Genomic DNA, 22,154 nt, shown 5'->3' with positions numbered 1-22,154 from the left:
CTACAGAAAAATAAAAAATAAGTTTCAGGAAGAGAACCAAGTTAAAAATGCCCCAGAGGAAGATGGAAAAGAGCCAGCAGCCAAGAACATCCACACTATGTAATAAGAAGTACCTGAAGCTGCCGAAACCGGTTTGGCTCAATGGATAGAGCGTCGGCTTGGGGACTGAAAGGTCCCGGGTTCGATTCCGGTCAAGGGCATGTACCTTGGTTGCGGGCATATCCCCAGTAGGGGGTGTGCAAGAGGCAGCTGATCGATGACTCTCTCTCATTGATGTTTCTAACTCTCTCTCTCTCTCTCTCTCCCTTCCTTTCTGTACAAAATCAATAAAATATATTAAAAAAAAAAAAAAAAAGTACCTGAAGCTGTAGTGTTTTTTTTTATTTTTACAGAAAAGTACAATCTTTTCTTTATATGTTTATTTATTGATTTCAGAGAGGAAGGAAGGAGAGAGATAGAAACATCAATGATGAGAATCGTTGATTGGCTGCCTCCTGCATGCCCCCCACTGGGGATCGAGCCCGCAACCCAGGCATGTGCCCTTGGCCAGAATCGAACCTGGGACCCTTCAGTCCGCAGACTGACGCTCTAACCACTGAGCCAAGCCAGCTAGGGCTGAAGCCGTACTTTTATAAAGCTATTCATGACTACTATTTCTTCTTCTTTTTATTTTTTTATTTTATTGATTTTTTACAGAGAGGAGGGGAGAGATATAGAGAGCTAAAAACATCGATGAGAGAGAAACATCAACCAGCTGCCTCTTGCACACCCCTACCGGGGATGTGCCCGCAACCAATGTACATGCCCTTGACCGGAATTAAACCTGGGACCTTTCAATCCGCAGACCGACGCTCTACCACTGAGCCAAACCGGTTTTGGCTCTTTTTTTTTTTTTTTTTTTTTTAATTTCAGGGAGAGGAAGGGAGAGGTAGAGGGATAGAAACATCAATGATGAGAGAGATTCATTGGTCAGCTGCCTCCTGCAGCCCCGCAACCCTCCCATTCCCCCCGTCCCCCCATACATACCCCAGGCATGTGCCCTGAACAGGAGTTGAACTGAGACCTCCTGGTTCATGGGTTGATGCTCAACCACTGAGCCATACTGGCCAAGCTCATGATTTATTCTAATTATGAGAAAATAATCATGGGATACTTTGGAAAAAAGCTGGGTATACAATGGTATACGTACTGTACTTTATGGTCTCAACTATTAAAAAAAAAATAGAAATACTGATAGGAAATGCTAATAGTTGATATCTCTGAAACAGTGAAACTGAAAGTGACACTTTTCCTTACTCATATTTCTCTAAATTTCCTATAACATGAACAAGTTGTTTCTTCATAGTTGTAAAACTAAACTAAGAAACAAAAAAACCCACTTAAAAAGACAATGCTGCCAAATACCTTGAAGCAAGTCCCTTCCTCTCTCAGTAAACAGGAAAAACACCTCTGAATGAACACTCCCAGCCCAGGCCTGAGGGAAGCTGAGCCTCTGGGTGGCCCGGTGGTGTCAGGGCGTCCCCTTTGGCAGAGCTGCCAGGAGCTGACACTCACCTGTCCTCAAGATGCTCTGGGCTTTCACGTTGCCAAGTTTCGCAGCTTGGATAAGATGAAGTGCACCCACAGCTTCGTCTTTTGGCACTGACATCCCTTCCACCAAGAGCAGGTCTTCTGTTTGGGCAGAGGTGAGGAGGACAGACAGTCAATAAAGAGCTGTGGCAGCCCAGTGGGAGGCCAAGACTACATTGGTTCCAGTGGGCAGCGAGCCCCCGAATGAGAAGACAATATTTTCACATTTGCAAAGCTCATCATTCATAAACATCCATATGCATTCCCCAGAGGCCTCTCTGCCCTCTCACGGCCCGCTTATACACTGCCTGAGCGTCCCTCACTGTAAAATCCTCAGTTCTGACCAGAACACCCCCCACCCTCCGCCCCTGCTCTAGCATTCCCACTTCTCACTTCCATATGAAGCAAATTCATCAGACTCCTCTCCCTCCTTATCCAGCCCAGATGCAATGTGGCATAACGGGCCAGTGCCCGCTTTCCAAGGCGGGAAGGCGCAGCACCTGAGAAGCAGCACACACCGGGTTCAGCTGCCAGCTCTGTCATTACGAGCTGCACAACCCTGTCCACTTCATGTAACCTCCATATGTTCCTCTTCTCTGTGAGGCCGGGTAATATAATAATACCTATCCTAGCAGGATTATGGTAGGGATTAAATGACATCATGGACCATAAAGTATTTTTAGTTAAATGGGGGCCAGACTAAAAGCTAAATCAACAGGAGGTGTTTCTGTTATCTATAGTTCTTGTTTTTCTGCTCCTTACTCTACCAGTCACCAACTCAGATCACCCTGCCTCCTTCTCTGTTATCCACGGGCTCTGATGAGAGAAGAGCTAAACCACGCTGACGGTTTACTAAAGGTCACCTGGGGGCTCACAGCTGCCTCTTCGAAGGCTTCACCTCCTCAGGCCTTTCCCGGCTCACCCCTTACTCTCACCAAGACATTCCCATACTTCTGACCTCTTGGATAAATAAAGGACAGGCAGGAATTCCTTTACTTTTCAGCCCCCAACTACAAGCAGGCAGTTCATGCACACCTTCATTCCTTCGTTCCCTCTCTTCAGGTCCTCTGCCCGGCTCTGCACTCATCTCTCCCCCCCCTTCAAGGGCCTTCCTGTAGGGACCATCCTTTCTCCCCTGCACTCCCAGCTGCTGCGTCCATTCCCCGTTTCGTGCTAACAGATCCCACTTCCTCCCTCTTCCTCGGTGTAGTTAGGCTTCTGCCTCCACTATGTGACTGAACTTCAAGACAGGCATTTGCCCCTGGGGGAAGAGGGGGCAGAAATTGATTCTTGGGAGCAAAGAATCTTTATATAAAGAGAGTACATAAACAAAGAATATATCTGTGGCATTACAGTGTCATGGGGTGAGGTGATTAGGAAAAACATCTAAGCAGGTTCCCTGTCAGGGTGATAAAAACAAGGTTGAAAAAAATATCTCAGGGCTTCAAGCGATGTCCTCATGACCAAAACCAAAGAACGTTTCTGATTTCCTCTTACTCATGAGCAGCATTTGACACTACAGACTACAACCTCCCTGAAACACTTCCCCTTTTGGCTTTTTGATTTGACCCATTCCTGGGTTTCCTCCTACTCGCAATGCTGTTTAGCAGGATTCCATTCTTGACTCTTGCAATCATTCAGTTCCCTTTCAGAGGTTTAACTATCACCTCCATGCTGATCCCTACCTCTAGTCTAGTCCTCTCTCTTGAGCATCAGGCCCCTGTAGCCGGCTGCCTCCTATGCATTTCCACCTGCATATGGATGTCCCACTGGTACCCAACCATTGCCTTCCTTCAAAACCTGTTCCTTGTCTTATATCCACAACCACAGCTTGTCCAACCAGAAAACTGAAGTCACTCTATAGAACTGCCCCATTTAAAGCTATCCTCTATTCAACTACCATTTCCTCCCAGGAAACAAAAATTTACAACTCAGTGAAGAATCTAAAATTCAGATCTGACTGTATCTTTCCCTAAAATTTTTCAGTAGCTTCTCCATTAGCTGCTAGTTCTGGCTTACCTCTTACTACATGATACTCTGCCTTTATGCACCAACACCAGTTTTCCAAGCTTGGAAATGTTCCCGTGCCCGTTCAAACTTGCCTCCTAGTGCTTTTTACCCTCCAATTCTCGACCTCTCAGGACAGTACCCTAACGCTCCCTTCACTGTATGGAGAAGGTGGGAGGGAACACTGGTGTCTTTATATGCATCTATATTTCTTGGCCATCATTCTCTCTGCACCTGAGATACTATATTAAATCCTCTTGCATTAGAATGGAAACCATTTTTTTTTAATAACATCCAGAAACAGTATTAGTTCAAATAGACCTTTTATAATTCAAAAACTAAAATATGTTCCTCCACTTAATTCTTCATTAAAATGTGTATTGATATGTATTAACCCCTGTGCTAGGGGCTGAGAAAACAAAAATGAAAGACACCCCTAGCTGGTTTGGCTCAGTGGGTAGAGCATTGGCCTGAGGACTGAAGAGTCCCGGTTCGATTCTGGTCAAGGGAACATGCCAGTGTTATGGACTCAATCCCCAGTAGGGGGTATGCAGGAGGCAGCCAATCAATGATTCTCTCCCAATCAATGATTCTCTCTCATCACTGATGTCTCTATTTCTCCCTCTCCCTCTCTGAAATAAATAAAAATACATGCGCGCGCGCGCACACACACACACACACACACACACACACACACACATATATTAATGAAAGACATCTTCCCCACTCCCCTGGAGCTCAGGACCCTGTCCACCTCCTCCCAGCAGAGGAAGAGTGTTGACATGGGTCAGGACTAAGGAGGCTGTGAAGCTTCAGTATGAGAGCCCCACTTGTCTTCTAGGAAAACGGTAAGAGCTCTGCTGTCAGTGTTCAGCCTCTGTGGAATGCCTACTCTGAAGTATTTTTCTACCATTTTTAATCCCTCAGAAGAAAGAAACCAACCATCATGTAGCTTTTTTGCTTCCTTCTGTAAGGCCATTCCAGAGGCATAAGCCTCAATGCACCCATGGCTTCCACAGGAACAGTCAGGCCCATCCAGAGACACAACCAGGTGGCCAAGTTCTGCAGCACAGAAGGAACTTCCGTGGATCAGTTCATGCTGATGGATGATTCCCCCGCCAATTCCTATAGAGAGACAGCAATCGTTGAGGTGGCTCTTCATTTGAGACAGAATACTGATGCGGCAATGCCTCATCTGTGAAGGAAAGCTTTGGAATGTGAGGTTCTATACAGTGCCTACTTTTCTAGGAGCTGAAACTTACTAAGTACCGAAACTTTATTTGGAGTAATTTCAGCAGATCCTCTGATACCCTGTGTTGCATCTACTTGACACACCATGATTTCAACCAGAGCTGTAGTGGACATTTCTGTGCAAGCTCCGCCTCTGGTGATGACAGACCACTTCAAGTACACACTGTCCACTGTTCTCCCCAAGGCTTCTCCAACACTGAAGAGCTCAGTCAACCATGCAGGCATGGTGCCCACAGGCAACCCTCAACCAAGGCAAGACAGGAGCCAGCAGATCCAAGTGGACAATTCTGGGCGGTATTCTGCAGGCTTTCGGGGAGGTTCCAGTAGATTTCAGCCCCACTGCCCTCAAGACAACTTTGACCATGTCTCCTCTAATGACGCTCCTCCTACTCTCTTCCCACTCCCTCACTCCTGCTTCTCGGGATCACGGCCAAAATAAAACCCACACCTAAATCCTAGTCTCAGACCCTACTTTGGGGACAATCTTTCTAAGGTATCAAATAACTCCTGCTTTCTTAAACATATGAATATGATTTTGCCTCTTCTTAATACTGTGTCTAAAATATTTTGATTCAGGAAGTATGACTATCCATGACTCTTGTTATGGAGTTTAGGAGTTACTGAGGAGTAAAGCCATTCTGCCTTACAGGCTCTGCATTTTAGTTTTCCCACCATCTATTACTTCTGGTGGCATCTATTCTTCAACTCCCACCCCTCTCATTTGCAGCTTATTAACTGCTCTGTGCTAGGAAATGATAGCCAGACTTGTGAAACTGTGTTCAAGACTAAGAGAAGAAGTGTAACAGCTTACAGGGGAGGCAGTAAAAGGTAAGTTTAAGAGCACATAGTGTTGAAGTTGAGCATATCTAGGACCAAATGCTGGCTAGACCATGTAATACTGAGGCTTCTCATTTAAAAAACAAACTGGGACTCAGCAAAAGCGGCAGAGTAGGCAACTCCAAAGTGCATCCCTCCACTAACGCAATGACTAAACTGGCAACTTTTTTGGAACTCTGGAAACTAAAGAAAAGTTTGCAACAACCAGGGGAATGCTTTATCTGAACATTAGTAAGAGCTTCCTGGCATTTCCTGGTCCCATTAATCCCTCAGCCTCCACCACCCCTCCCTCCCCCCTGACACACACACACACACACAAGTTGGCAGTGGCCCTGAATAGCAGCCCACGTTCCCAGTACAGATGGCAGTACTGGAGGAAGCTGAACAAACGTTATTTTTAAAGAATTGTGGTGGTTTGTTCTGACCAGCTCAAAGGGCTTGCCTTTACCTCACCTAGTACCTCTGAACTCTCACAGGGCCCAGCGGGCTGTGCAAGGGGCATTTAAAGGCAAAATATACTAGGTCTTTGCTGCTCAGGGAACTGGGTAACGGGTCAAACAATATACTAACCAAACACACTAGGAGGAAAAGCTGGGGAATGAGAAGCTTTGGGGAGTAAGGGGTTTGAATAGCTCTGACAAGCTCCTGAGATTTTAGAAGGCCACACACATGCTCAGAAATGACCTGAGCAGACCCTCAGCTCTCCCGTGTGGCTCACTTTCAGGCCCTACTCAAGCAGGCTATAGCAAGTTGCAAACTGCCCAAGTGTTAAAGGTGTGCCCAGCACACACTCCAGCTCCTGAAGCAACCGTCTCCTACCCTTACCTGTGCCTGTAATAAATGTCACAAAGTTTTCCAGGCCCTTTCCTTGGCCAAATTTCCTTTCTGCCATGGCAGCACAGTTGCCGTCATTGTCTACCCACACGGGGAGATGCAAAGTATCAGACAGGGGAGTCCTGAGGTCCACAGAGTTCCATTCTTGGATCAGTTTGGTTGAATGCAGCACAACTCCTTCCCGAGGATTTACGCGGCCACCTGTGGAAATACCTGAGCTCCACACAAACACAAACAGGCGAAATAACTAATTAGCAATCTTAGAAAAGTGTGCCGACTTCCGGGGCTTAAAGCACAAATTAATTCACCCAACATATCCTAAGACAAACATTACCAAGGATTGCAAAGAAATGACAAACAGTCCTGAGATAAATATATAGTTCCCAGATATACAGCACTAACAATGCTCTTCCCATTACGCTGGCTGGTGGCCACAGACCGGGCCTGGAGCCGTCTGTAGACAGGCACTTGCTGTTGGGTCATGCAGCAGGACCCAGTAAGTTTTGTACATTAAAATGAACATTTCGGACACATAATTCACAATCTTACCTACGCCCAAAATTCTGCAGTTAAGTTTTACAGCTTCTGCTGCAGCTTCTACACACATCTGTAAGATTAAATTAATCCTCTCTTCATAGGTTTTAGGATTGAACTGAGTATACTTCTTAACTATTTCACCCTAAAAGAGAAAAAACAACACCTTCATTTACTGAGCATACACAGTGAATCTTTTGTCCTTTTCACGATGTATCAGACTCCGCCATGGGACAGTTCTACAGATTCTGATGACTGCTTTAGAAGGGAGTCAGTCTGGCTTGGGCCAGCCCTGGGATATGACTGTTGGAGTGATGACAACTCCAGAGCCAGCCAGATGACACCCTCCTCCTCACCCCCATTTCTCTCTTTTTAAAAAAATTTTTTTAAATTAATTTCAGAGAAGAATTCAACACTTGATTCACTGAGCCAAATATTTTTGTTTTATCCTGTCCACATTCTCCATTTTTGCAGTTTGTTCCATATTTTATGCCCTTCATAATTCCCACAATTATGTTCAGTAATGTTATAGAAAACATCCCTCTTTTCCTCTTAATTGCAGTAATAATGCCTCTAGAATTTCACCATGGCAAAGGGTATTGGCCACTGATGTAGAATATATTACAGTCATGTTAAGAAAATATTCTCTTATTAGAATTTTGTAATAAAAGAGGCCTTTGGCTTCTTTTGAGAAAATTATATTTTGTTTTTCTCTACTGACCTAAACTACTTTATGTTTAAAATCTTTGCTATTTCCAAAGGAAAAAAAAAAATCTTTGCCATTTCTAATAAACTCCTGAAACTTTATGTAACAACAATATTTCAAACAAATATTTTTCTGGTAGGTTTATTCTTCCTTGTTAAATCATCAGAGCTCATTTTAACACAGACAATTTAGTGTTTTATGAAGGTTCGCTCAACCTCTGTCAACACGGTGGTGACGGTTTGGTTAAGGGAGTGAGGTATGCTGTACTCCACCAGAATCGTATTCTAGAGGAGACACCATTCCGTCACATCTGCAGACACCCTCCTCAGGTAAGCAGTCAGCATACTCCATAGTCTATTAACCAAATACAGAATTTCAGGTCTCCTGGGTGGCAGAAGCCCTGTCTGGGGCTGAAATGGTCTCCCATTGTCAACCTAAGTCTCCTAACTTGGCTTCCCCAAGAATTTTACTTCTTTGAATGTTAATGATTAGTAAAATAATGACAAATACTGAAATGGATCCAAAAGTCAATACTGTGAGCAAATGATTACAAGCTTTCATGTATGCTACTAGTCTTACCTTCCAACCATGCTTTTTAAAAATCAATTACTCATATGAGATATAAATTTAAGACCTTAGGAGATCTTTTACCTTCATGCTGACTATTGCAACTCGGAGGTTTGTCCCGCCGAGATCAACAGCCAAGGCACTCAGAGTTTCAAGAATATGGTCAATGTCTTGAGAGATATTGTCCTTCACAGGAGGAAAGCAGAATTTCTTTTGTAGTGGCTCTTGCAGATCGATAGATTTGAGAAACTTCAAAATCCTTGGAACAGCATTTCCATCCCCATATATCTTTGAGCTGCAATATCCAAAAGTCCAATTAAATGCTTCTCTCATACATGCTAAATTATATTGAAGACATATTAATGGAATCTCAGACTTGAGGTAACAAAATTTTTCTTTTTTCCTTTGAAAATAACAACATATGGATCTCTTTAGCAACACAGTAAGTAAGCACATGTCACCAATGCAATGTTGAATTCCATTGTTGATTGAAATACAACTATTTTCAGCCTGAGGTACCATTAAAAAATACCTATATTATCAAAGAAAAATTAGTTTTGTTAAGCCTATATCAGAATATAACAGTTTGTGACAATGAATTTTTTAGTTTTTAGTTTTTGTCTTTACCTTCGTGGGGAAAAGTTATTTTCAGGGGGAAAAAGCATTCAAATACATGAGACAACTCATTAATTTAAAATAGAAAGGAGGGCATTCTAAATTAAAATGCTAAACCAGACCTTTTTTTTTTTTACTTGTACCTTCAGGGTGAGCTAGATTTTTTTTTTACTTTTTTTAAAAAATATATTTTTATTGATTTCAGAGAGGAAGGGAGAGGGAAAAAGAAATAAAAACATCAATGATGAGAGAAAATCATTGATTGGCTGCCTTCTGCACACCCCCTACTGGGGATTGAGCCCACAACCCAGGCATGTGCCCTTGGCCAGAATTGAACCTGGGACCCTTCAGTCCACAGGCTGATGCTCTATCCACTGAGCCAAACCAGCTAGGCAGAACTAAATTATTTTTACTTTAAGTATGTTTTTATTGATTTTTAGGAAGAGAGGAAGGGAAATAGATAGAAACATCTACGAGAGAGAAACATCATTGATTGGCCTTACTGCATGCCCCTACTAGGGATCAAAACCCAGCATGTGTCCTGACCTGGAATAGAATTGAATCGAACCAAGGATCTTTTGATTGACACTCAACTGCTGAGCCCCACTGGACAGGCTAAACTAGACTATTTTAGAAGAAAATCAGTTATATTGCTATATAATACTTATGGAAATTCAAAGTAAGCTAAAGAAGCATTTCCTAGCTATGTTAACTGAGACAAATAAAAAAATTATTCTCCATCAGAATCCTTGGTACAGTAATAGGGGTATATATATTACCAAGCTCTGTCTCATCACCAGCTAGGGATCCTAGGGATGGAGAATGAGAGCTCTGTTTGGATGATTAAACAGTGGCCACAGCTTAGAAATGGTGCCCAAGGCATCTCCTCTTTTAATATATATTTTAAAAAAAAATCGGTGAGGCATCTCCTCTTTTAAATCACTTTTAAAAAAGAGGGTATGTACTCACCAAGGGTACTGTTTACCAAACTGAAGGTGCAGTGCTTGCAATATTTTGTCTTGGGTATCAGCATCCCGGACATGAAGAACATTCTCCCCTAGGAAAGTCCAGTGACACAGTACAATGATTCAGAAGCAGGAATAGCCAAAGAATAAAGAAATTAGCAGTATGTTATCATAATTACCCCTGAAACCCAGAGGTTTCAAATAAGTCTTCTTCCTTTAGAAAAACATCAACTTTTCTACTGTTTATCTTTTAAAGCTCTCTCAGCAAAAGTATACATATATCAAATACTAGCGTCCTTCATTCCCAAATAAAATTAATCAAATTTTTGTATGTTTCTTGAAATAAATAAGGTAGATTGACCTAGAATCCACAAGTCATTTATCTAGTCATCTAGCATGTCCAGTCTTTCAGACTGCCCTCCCTATCTACTTAGCCAGTTGTTCAATCAGCTGGTCAGGACAAGGTGGTCAGTTAGTCAGTTAGCCATTAGCTGTTCCTGCAGACACCTTCTCTCCATGTAGTTTCTGACCAACATGAAGGAGTAAATATAATGAAAATGTTGCCGAAACCGGTTTGGCTCAGTGGTAGAGCGTCGGTCTGCGGACTGAAAGGTCCCAGGTTCGATTCCGGTCAAGGGCATATACATTGGTTGTGGGCACATCCCCGGTGAGGGGTGTGTAGGAGGCGGCTGGTCGATATTTCTCTCTCATCGACGTTTCTGGCTCTTTATCTCTCTCCCTTCCTCTCTGTAAAAAAAAATCAATAAAATATATTTAAAATTAAAAAAATATAATGAAAATGTCATATTTTTCAATAAACTTGGGTAAGAAGAGAAGAGCAGAAGGGTGGTGGCTGGAGAGAGGTATGGGGTCAAGGAAGCGGTATTTTTATTGTTTTGTTTTAAGATATTTGAGGCTTAGGCATGTTTAGATGATGAGGAAGCTAACGATACATGAAAGAGAAAAGGGTTACTGGACATTAAGCTTATTCCTATCTTAGGGTCTTCATAGTAGGGTTTTCCTCGTCTTCTCCCTGATCCTCACATAGCTAATTCTTTGTCATTCATATCTCAGCTTAGCGTCATTTCCTAAACAAGGATTTCCCTTACCTGATCTAATGTAGCCCACACATTACCTTTGTTCTAGTCTGGACAGCACACAGCTGAATTTATTTATTTTTTGGTCTATCATCTCTCCTCCCACTAGAATGGAAGTTACATGAGAGCGCAACCCAATTTAGACTAGTTTACTACTGAATCTTAATGCCCAACACATAGTAGGTGCTTATTAAATGTTTTCTTAATGAATGAATTAATGAAGTTGAAAGAATTTTCATCTTGTGGCTTCAATTTTCTCTGGGTAGTAGGGAGCAAAATAATACTTTGGGAATGAAAAGAAATAAGGTCAAAAGATAATTCAGAATAATGCTTTAAACAATAAAGAATTAAAATTAAAATAAAATTTAAAAAATTAAAAAAAAACTACTACTAAGTATAGGTCAAGGTGCTTTACAAATAAATATACCAAAAAAGGCCAAAATATAAAAATAAAAGATGAAGATAATGCAGTTAGGGTGGCAATTACAAAGAATGGGAAAAAGAGCTGGAACTAATGTCCTTGATTCTAGTCCAAGTCTTTTTCTATGAACTACATATATTTTTTCCATTAGCTATAGAAATATATTTGCATATAGACAGTATTAGAACTCAGACTAATGTTAACCAGTTAACTGCCACAATATTTTGAATTTAATTTAAAAAGGTCTGCGGCTTGCATCTATAGATGCTTATGGCGTACAAATGATTAATGATAGGATAAGCCCAATTAGCAAATTCATTAATAATACTACTTATACTTTAGTTATTAAGGAGGCATCTTATTTAGAATTGCCATTTAGTCTGAAGTACTGACTAAAGGGACTCTACTAGCCCCAGAAGATGAAAGACTAGCATTCATATACTGATAACACATTCTCCCTTCTACACAGCCATCAAAGACCACAATTAACTAGGAAACTCTTAGCTCTAACTGATATTACAAAGACAATAAAGTCAAGCCAGTGTGGCCAGTGGTTGAGTGTTGACCTATGAACCAAGAGATCATGGTTCGATTCCCAGTCAGGGCACATGCTCAGGTTGCAGGCTCGACCCCGTGTGGGGCGTGCAGGAGGCACCTGACCAACGATACTCTCTCATCATTGATGTTTATATTTTTACTAGAGGCCCAGTGCACAAATTCGTGCAGGGCCAGCGATTGAGGCCTATTGGGGGGCCAGTTGATGGGGGAGTGTGGGGAAGCCAGAGGAGGTTGGCCAGTTGGGGGAGGAGCTGCAGGAGGTTGGCTGTGGGAGCACACTGACCACCAGGAGGCAGCTCTTGCATTGAGCATCTGCCCCCTGGTGGTCAGTGCATGTCATAGCGATTGGTCATTCAGGTCATTTGGTCTTAACAGTCACTTAGGCATATATATATATATATATATATATATAGGTATATATATAGGTATATACATATACATATACATATACATATATATGTATATGTATATATCCCTCTCTCACCCTTCCTCTCGGAAGTCAATAAAAATCTATTAAAAAATATATATATATATTAAAAAGACAAAGACAATAAAAATGTTAAGTAGAGCCTTAAAAAGTTTGGTAATCTCCGTGTGCTTTATGTAAATTTTAAGCTACAGTTGGTCATTAACTTCATTCACTTGATAAAAATGTATGTCATCACACGTTTTATAATAACTCATACATATCTATTAAGCCTAGTCAGCTGAAATAAAAGCAAAGGTAGATACCTGTTTCTCTTCCAATCTGCCGTGTTCCTAGATTGATCACTGGTGTTCCAAAAGCTCCAACCTCTCGTACCCCACAACTGCTGTTCCCAATCACACAACCAGCGTGAGCAACCAGCTGTATAAACTGTTCAAACGGCACGTGTTTAACGGCCCGAAAATTCGGATGATGCTCGATGCCCTTCTTCCGCATCACTCGAACCATCTCTTTGCTCCCTGTGAAAATGAAAAGAACCAACTGTTACATGGTTTATGGAAGAGACAATTTTCATTGTCAAGTAAAACCCCACTTAAAGAAATCTTCCCATAAATACTCATAACAGTTATTCAGGAAATAGTCATTTTAATTGTAATCGTTGATCTTTTCATGAGTGATGACTAACTAGCTGTCTGGTTAGCTTTCTACTTCAACTCATCTAGAAACTTTAAACAGTTGGGACATTTCAAACAGCACTCAGCGAAGCAAATACCTTTTATAAATGCCCCAGTAAAAGTCCTTACCTTAAACAACAATTAAAAGGCTCAAGACAGGCCACTAGTCTCTATCTCTGAAGCTGGCTCCACCCAGCTGGCTGACAATAGCTCAATGGGATAGCACTCCCACTTATGTGGACTAAGCTCCAACAAAATACAAATAGATTCTGATACTGGGCTGATATCTTATTTTAAATGTGTGATTAAAAAAAATGTTAGATATATGAGGGAGAGGCCTCTCTGCTTCCCTCTCTAGTCATCCTTTCCTAGCTACCAAGGGAGGCAAAGTTGCTAATTTGGTTGGTTAGAAGGCAGGACAGCAACCACACTGCATTCCCCACTGATTTAACAAAAGCTGGGAATATAATGTTCTCTCTCATTTTAACTTTCTCTGTGTGGTGAGATAATAGAGTGAGGGTCTACTTTTTAACACAGGCCTAGCTACGTCTATAGTCATTGTAGAATGCCAGAAGGTGCTATTATTCCAAGATTCAAATGTGGTGTGGCTTGTTTTGGCCTGGATTACAGGTACTAATCTTGTTTTCCAGAGGGTTCTATATTAGGGAACTGGGCACTAAACAGATAACGAGAAAGTGATGCCTTGATTCTTATTTCCCTATTGTTCCCTGTGTATATTTTATCAAAAACTCTGTGAGAAGGAAAGGGGGTGGTAAGCATGATTTAGGCATTCCTGGGATCCTTTACTTTCAGAGGGGGAAAAATTTCTAATTTAAGGTATACAATCAGGAAAGTATATTACAAACAAAACACAATTGGCAATAAGTATTAAACAAGAGAGATCTATAATTACAGATATTTATACAAAAGTCTAAAGGATTATAATAGAAGAAATATTAAGGTTTTTGAAATATTGTTAAATTACCCGGACAAAATCAGGGTTGTGGGTTAACTTTTCTCCCCCAATTAACACTAAGACAAGGATTCTTTCAGAGAAAGATGATGACAGCTTGACATTGCAGAAAACAATCCTGCCTCCTTTTCCACAAAGTGCCACAGAGCTCAGCAATGAGTGGTGTCAACTAATAATGAATATTTGAAAATTCCTTAGTGTCAGGCCCCGCTCTAGCACTTCTCATTCATATCTCATATCCCCATTAACATGGTTAAGGTCTCAACAGCACTAAAGCCTACAGTACCATCCACTGGTAGGTGATCCATCAGGTCAGGCTTGAGGGTCAACTGGGGACTCCAGCTCTAAACTGTTGAAGCTCAAGATTACTTTAAGGTACAGTTAATATAAAGAAGAGAAGAAATAATAATATGGCTATTTTACTGTGGTCAGTGGAATCGTTACTTTAATAAAGACACTCAACTTCTAAGGTTTGTCTCTTTGCTATTGCATGAGACAAACCTTATAAGTTTTTTCACTGGTGTAAACTGGAGGGAAGATATTTAATATAAAACTAGAATGAAGATTAGAGAGATTTATTATTATTCAGTTTCTATTAGACTTTACAAAAGCATCACAATCTCTTCAATCTACTATAAAATTGGTGATCCTTTGAAAACTGGAATGCATTTCAGAATACAGCAGCCTTCAATATAAAATGGGCAAGATAGGAAGGGCAGTCAAAAGAAAGCATAACAGAAACATACAACTGGAAAGCTAGGTGGCATACTTTCATTTTTAAGTCCACTTACCTGCATCAATATTTGGAAACAGAACTAGGGTCCGCTTGTTAAATGAGATGAGTGCATCCAATGTTAATTCAAACATCTTAATGGAATGCTTAATGTCAGTGGTCACTGGGTGTTGAAGAGCAACAATGTAATCTTTAGGTTTTACATCATCACCTGCAAAACCAAACCACATTGCTTCATTAGTTAAGAATCTCAAAGGAGGAAGAAGAAAATTCCAAAAGGCAGATCCCAGTCTGTGCTTTTACAAATGAGAAGGAAAAAAGTCTGTTACATTTTAACCCAGTCATCCAAATTGGGTTCAAATGATAAAAACTTATAGCAAACAGTCCAAGGATTTGACAAACTTAACATTTTATAAAGGTACTTGCTACCACAAACAAAATATATGACTTTAAATAGAAGATACTAACTACAATTCATTGTTTCAAGTCTAAATATTCCAAAGCATTAGAAAACTGTGAATTTTCCCAATTTCAAACTAGTGTTTTTAAAGAATTATCCGCAATATCAATGAATAACAATATGTTGCAAATCAGGACATTCGGAGTTTGGATGAGCATTAAATATGTTTCATATAATACATAGGAGCTTCCTTATACCATTACCATTCAACAAATGACAAATATTTCTAACTCTGTTCAAAGGACTAGGAGGGCTTTATTATCCTAAGGCTGGATCATAAAGGACAGTTCCTCAGCAAAGATTTAAAGACGTAAATGGGTCATGTTCTAGAGAGTAGGATTTTTCTTTTTTAAACTGCCTAATATGTAAACAATAAATTAACATATCTACATAAAAAAATAATAAAAATGAAATTGTAAATGGGTCAGATGGATAGTGCTATACCAAAGAACACAGAACATTTATCAATAGGGCTTATATTAACCCATAAAATGAGCTCCAGTCATTTATTTTTTAATGAGAGTATATTTCTTTGTGATTTTACGTAATTTTAATGATCAATTTTATAATGCATTATATATTTATTATTAATTTCCAAATTCAAATAGCGGTTATTTTTATTATTTAATGGTAACAGAATTTTTACTAAGAATTTTCAGTAGTAACTGATTTAAAAGACTATTTTTTTTATTAAAAAAATTATTGATCCTATATTGTGTTCCAAAATAGGGTTAGGGTGATATAATTATTAAATTTTTGTGCAAGTAGAAATTTTTTTGTGCAAAGGTCTAAGAGAATCTATCAGAATCAAGTCTAGGAAGATGAGGTCAACATAAATTTAAGTAATTTGCTAGCTACAGATCAGGGCCTTTAGAAACTATAGGGAGAACTGGACCGTTGTGGCTCAGTGGTTGTGCGTCAACTTATGAACCAGAAGGTCGTGGTTCAATTCTTGGTCAGATCACATGCCTAAGTTGCAAGCTCAATCCCCAGTGGGAGGCATGCATGAGGCAGCCAATCAATTCTCTCTCATCATTGATGTTTATCTTTTTCTCCCTCTCCCTTTCTCCCTGAAATCAACTTAAAAAATAAATAAATAAAAAACAAACTATGGGGCCGAAACTGGTTTGGCTCAGTGGATAGAGCTTCGGCCTGCGGACTGAAGGGTCCCGGGTTCGATTCCGGTCAAGGGCATGTACCTTGGTTGCGGGCACATCCCCAGTAGGGGGTGTGCAAGAGGCAGCTGATCGATGATTCTCTCTCATCGATGTTTCTATCTATCCCTCTCTCTTCCTCTCTGTAAAAAATCAATAAAATATATATTTTTTTAAAAACAAAAAACTATTGGGAGAGAAACAGCAATGAAAGATGAAAGATATGGTACAACTTGGTCCCGCTATAATGCACATTTCTAAAATGTGAATTAGTTCATCTGTGGTTGGTAAATAAAGGAATGATGTCTTTAATGTACAGTTTAGTTATTCATACATGATTCCCCATGGCTGGATACAAAGAAACTTAATGTAAATGTACACAATATTGCTCATATTTTTGTTAGGCAACTGTCAGAGGGCCCCTTCACCCCACCTCTTTCTCTTGGTTCAGTGTGCCATGTACTCTGTCTTGAGAACACTTTTGGGACATGTGTCTCTGACCATGGCTGTGTGTGTGTTGTGGGGAGGGAGGGGCAATTTTGCTTTGAGAGTGAAGATGTTAGAGAGGTCCTGTGGCCCCATGCAGAGGATCATTCTATATAACTTATGGCTACAACTTACTGCTAAGGGGCAAGTGGGAGATGAAGAAAAATTCCAGCAGTTAACCCCAGGAGAGCTTCCATTTCTCATTTACTAGTATTTTCTCCTTTAAGTGTGATTAAGAAACATCTGTACTACATAACCATATAATGCAAAATTGCACTTTGTAACTCCAGGCTCTATCTGGAGCTAGTTTATTTATAAAAGAAGGATAGCTACAGAGCAAAAACTAGTGAAAAAGAAAACAGGACAATAAGCTGGAGCTGCCCATCTCCGGCAAAAATACATTTTGTGCAAAGCTTCTCCACACACAACTTCCGACATTCTCACTCTGCCTTCATCCCCAGAACTCAGTCAGCAGCTTCAATCCTCCCGAACAACACTTTCCATTAAGGTGCCATCATTTGTTTTGTGTTCAAGTTATATATTTACTGTGGCATTTCTTTCTATATTGGGAATTTAACAAGTCTTTTTAACTTTGCTAAATTTTTATTAGGACTGCTATTTATTAATGTCCTGGTTACAAAGTTACAACACTGTTTTTTCCTGTAAGTAAGGTGATAGACATCAGAAGAAGCAGGTACAGACTGCACAAGGTATCATTGCTAGGGACAGGTGGCTTGGGCTCACTGTCTTGTTACCACTCACCCCCATCCCAAAACACACACTGTTGTTTTTTAATCGTTTTGGCTCTTTTGTCATCTTTCTTTTCATAAACTGCTCAAGTGGTTCCAAACAGAACCTTAGCCTTACAAGTACAAGCTTGCTACATTCTGCTGTATAAGGATTATTTTCTATTCCTTATAAGTTTTTCAAAAATCCAAAGTTTATCAGAATACATATAAGAGCTAACAATGTAATCAGAATGAAAGAATGTTTGCTTAGAAGCATATAAAAAGGATAGACTAAAGAGACAAGTTTCTTCCACTAGCATTATCTAGACAGGTTCCTTAATAACTACAAATCTATCCAAGAATAAAAAATATGTAGAATGGATTAACTTCTAAAAAGGAAAGCCTGATCCTTTTCCTGTTTTAATGTGATATGATTTAAAATATACATAATCAGCCGAAACCGGTTTGGCTCAGTGGTAGAGCGTCGGTCTGCTGACTGAAAGGTCCCAGGTTCGATTCCGGTCAAGGGCATGTACCTTGGTTGCAGGCACATCCCCGATAGGGGGTGTGCAAGAGGCAGCTGGTCGATGTTTCTCTCTCATCGACATTTCTAGCTCTCTATCCCTCTCTCTTCCTCTCTGTAAAAAATCAATAAAATATATTTAAAAATAAAAATAAAAAATAAAACAAAATAAAATATACATAATCACTTTAAGTATACAATCACCTATTATTCATCAACTTCATTTTTAAATAGTTCTACCTCTTTAAAAAGGAGAGTCCTAAGTATCTCAACAGATAATTAATCCTGATTTGTTCTCAAGATAGTACTCTATAAATAACCAAATAAAATTCTGTTTGTAACCCTATTTTCTTTGGCTCTGATTAGCAAAAGGTAATTTCCAGGAGGCTAGATCAATGAACATTGAAGACTTCAGACCTTAATGCTTATTTATAGATATAACAAACTGTTGGTATAACTATGACTTTTGCTTTTAATAATCATCATCATAATCCTTTTTTCATAAGTACTATGGCTTACTAACTGCTTTCAGCATTCATTATCTCATATGAGTATTCCAACAATCATGTAACAAAGACATTAGAAATAAAAATAGATTTTTCATTGTACTAAAAAGCAAATTAAAGGAAAACAAAAATAAAAACGCCCATAATTCTACTAACCAAAAGTACATGTTATGTGACTTGGTGTACATACTTTCTTGAACTTTCCATTATGTTACTGTTTTCATAAAAATGGCATATTATACATAACTTTTTTAGTTTGCTTCCCCCCTTTTTGCTATGTCAGGATCTATCTCTGTAACTAAATATTCACCCATCACATTATACCTAATGGATTAAAAGCATTCCATTGTATAAACACATCATAGATTCAATCCATTAAGCCTATTTTACAGAAAAGGTGAGTCTCGAGAACTGAAGTCATATCATAGAGTAAGAGCTATGAACTAAAACCTTAGCCTTCTGATTGCTAATGGAATATTCCATCCACGATGGTTTCTGGAAGGGCTAAAGCATACCCAATACTGACAAATACAACCATTAAGACTGAATAAAGTCTGATACATACCTAACCACATGCGAATGATGCTCATGTAGTCTTTGTTCTTGGCACAGAGAAGTTTGTCATAGGAAGGACAGCCTGCCAGAAGGATGCGGTCATGGTCCTCACACATGGATATCAGGTGTTGCTCTGCGCTTCGTGTGCAGCACACATGATAGTGAGCCAGTTTTGTTATGGCATGTCTAATGGAATCATCAATGGTCCCACTGACTTCCCCACCTTCAATGTGAAGGATTCGGATGTTCATCAAGGCAGCAGATGTTGCCAGTGCCAGGGCATCAAACCTGTCTCCGTGGACAATCATGATATCAGGCTTCAGGCGATTAAGGACATCTGGTAGCTTCACTAGGGCCAGGCCTACTGACTCAACCATGGCTGCCTCATCTTCCCCTCTAACAATCGTGTGTAGCCTGGTGTTAATGTCAAAGTCATCTTGTTCAATCATGCGGTATGTATTTCTGAAGCAAGAGAGAAATGAAGACAAAAACATGAGAAAAGCTATCTAAAATCAACTCTGAAAGGAGAAATATTTTATAAAATTTCCTTGTTAAACAAATTGAAGTATAACTTACAAAAAATTAAAAACAGACCATTAATGCATATATCACCCGATTAATTTTTCTACCTGCATTAACCTGTAGCTACCACCCAGATTAAGACATAACCATCCAGCATCTTGGAATCTCACTCGTGCCCCTCTCAGTGAGTACCTGGAGGGAAAACTATCTGAGGGGGAGGTTTTTTTTTTGATTAGGAAAAAAAGAGACCAAAATTTACACTGGTCATGACATTTTCTCCTGTTTTTTCTATATTTATAAATGTTTAAAAACAAATATGCTACTTAATAGGAAAAAATGTTACTTATAAAAGCAAAGCTCATTTTAAAAATATAGTAGGGAACCAGGACACCAAACATATCACAACAATACCAATTTCTGAATGATGGAAATTATCACTTGAATTTTCCTTGTATGGTCCTATTAATGCAGCAGAGTTCTGACTGAAACTTTCACAGCATTAAATTGGCTGTGAAATGCCGTTTCAGTTTGTTTCAGGCTTTAGTAACAACAGTAATTCTCAATGCCTTAAAGTTTCCTGTCTGTTATAAGATTCTAAAAGATATGGCTTTTCCCCCCCTAAATATATATTTATTATTTAAAAATTGGAAAATACTAAAAATTATCATTCATAAACCTACACTCTGTGTTATCATTTTTATTTCCTTTCTAGTCATTTTATGCATAATATTTTAATCTGGTTGAGATTACATACAATTTTGCATTCATGTAATACTAATTTCTTCAGATCATGATGGCTTCTTTACATACATCACTGTATATTATATGGACTTCTATTAGTCATTCCATAGATTCCTTTGGATTTTCCTATACAAGCTATGTTGCCTGTAAATAAAGACAATCTTTATGTCTTTATACACCTTGCTTCATTGTACTGGCTGTTATATCTAGTACAACTGAAGAGAAGTGGTAAAAGTGGGAGCCCTTACCTTGTTCCCAATTTTAGGAGGAAAGCATAAATTTTATGTTAGCTAAAATTTCACAGATGTCCTTTATCCATTCTATCCAAGCTTACTACAAGTTTTTATCATAACTAGCTGTTTAATTTCATCAAATATTTTTTTAATATGTATTGATATGATTGTATGGGTTTTCCCCTTTATTCTGTTGAGATGTGAATTATAATTGATTTTCAGATGTTAAAACTTCTGAGATAAGTCCACTTGGTGGTAATGTATTATCGTTTTGCCACTTCATCTAAATTGATTGTCAGTTTTCTTAGCCTAATATTCCCCTTTTATTCTCTTTCTTAAAACTTTATTGTTGGAAGTGTTACATATGTCCCCTCTTTTATTCTTTTAAAGGCTGTAATATTTTAAAAGAAATAACTTTTGACTGTTAATTTTCTATTGTTTAACCTATTTTTATATTTCATTGATTTCCACTCTTTATTATTTCCTTCTTGTTTACTACAGTGGAAACAGATCATTGACTCTAAACTTGTCTTCTTTTTAATACAGTATTTAAAGCTATAAATTTCCCTGTAAGCACTGCTTCATTTACAACCACGGATTTGGTATATTGTAATATTTATTATACAGTTCAAAATATTTTCTTTTTTTAACATTTATTTTTAATTTTTGTTAATCCTCACCCGAGGACAATTTTCCACTGATTTTTAGAAGGGGGGGGGGGGGGAGAGACAGAGAGAAAGAAACATTGATTGGTTGCCTCCCACATGCGCCTGACCAGGCTGGGGATCAAGCCTGCATCCAAGGTACGTACCCTTGACCAGAATCGAACCGGAACCCTTCAGTCCCCAGGGCTGACGCTGTATCCACTGAGCCAAACCAGCTAGGGCCAAAATATTTTCTAATTTCCCTTAGGATTTTTTATTTAGCCCATGGCTTTAAACTCATAAACAATACAACCAATTAAACCATGGGCTAAAGATCTTAACAGACCTTTCACCAAAGATGTTATAAAGATGGCAAAAAAAAAAAAAAAAAAAAAGCATATGAAAAGATGCTTCACACCTTATGTCATCAGGAAAATGCAAATTAAAACAATGATATACCACTACACACCTGTTATATTAGCCAAAATCCAGAACACTGACACCACCAAATGCTGATGAAGAATTTGAGCAACAGAAATTCTCATTCGTTGTTGGGAGAAAACAAAATGATACAGCCACTCTGGAAGACAGCTTGGCGGTTTCTTACAAAACTAAGTGTACTCTAGTCATACAATCCAGCAATCGTGCTCCTCTGTTTACCCAAAGAAGATGAAAACTTATGTCCACAATCCACCCAAAAAGCTGCAATACATATGTTTATAGTAATATTCTTTAGCGCTAAAAAGAAATCACTATCAAGCTATTAAAATACATGAAGGAAACTTAAATGCTATCGCTAAATGAAAGAAGCCAATCTTAAAAGGCTACATATTG

General features: G+C 39.2%; 1 protein-coding gene across 3 annotated transcripts in view; it reads right to left on the bottom strand.

Annotated features, from left to right (window-relative positions):
* The window catches only part of GNE (glucosamine (UDP-N-acetyl)-2-epimerase/N-acetylmannosamine kinase), a 47,709-nt gene that overhangs the window by 7,492 nt on the left and 18,063 nt on the right, over positions 1–22,154 (bottom strand). For 2 of the 3 annotated variants that reach the window (XM_084898725.1, XM_084898726.1), the window contains exons 3-11: positions 19,191–19,642; positions 14,827–14,979; positions 12,694–12,906; positions 9,890–9,977; positions 8,390–8,600; positions 7,048–7,177; positions 6,490–6,711; positions 4,519–4,701; positions 1,555–1,671 (exon numbers count right to left, since the gene is read on the bottom strand). In XM_084898725.1, coding sequence (XP_084754851.1) covers positions 1,555–1,671; positions 4,519–4,701; positions 6,490–6,711; positions 7,048–7,177; positions 8,390–8,600; positions 9,890–9,977; positions 12,694–12,906; positions 14,827–14,979; positions 19,191–19,642 — 1,769 coding nt within the window. Of the gene's footprint in view, positions 1–1,554; positions 1,672–4,514; positions 4,702–6,489; positions 6,712–7,047; positions 7,178–8,389; positions 8,601–9,889; positions 9,978–12,693; positions 12,907–14,826; positions 14,980–19,190; positions 19,643–22,154 lie in introns of those variants that run through there. The other variant, XM_084898727.1, reaches the window with a different exon arrangement.

The sequence above is a fragment of the Pipistrellus hanaki genome (assembly GCF_964339955.1).
Source record: "Pipistrellus hanaki genome assembly, chromosome: 11".
NCBI classification, from domain to species: domain Eukaryota; kingdom Metazoa; phylum Chordata; class Mammalia; order Chiroptera; family Vespertilionidae; genus Pipistrellus; species Pipistrellus hanaki.
Note: the sequence above shows the minus strand (reverse complement) of the source record. Positions and strands in the feature narration are given on the sequence as shown.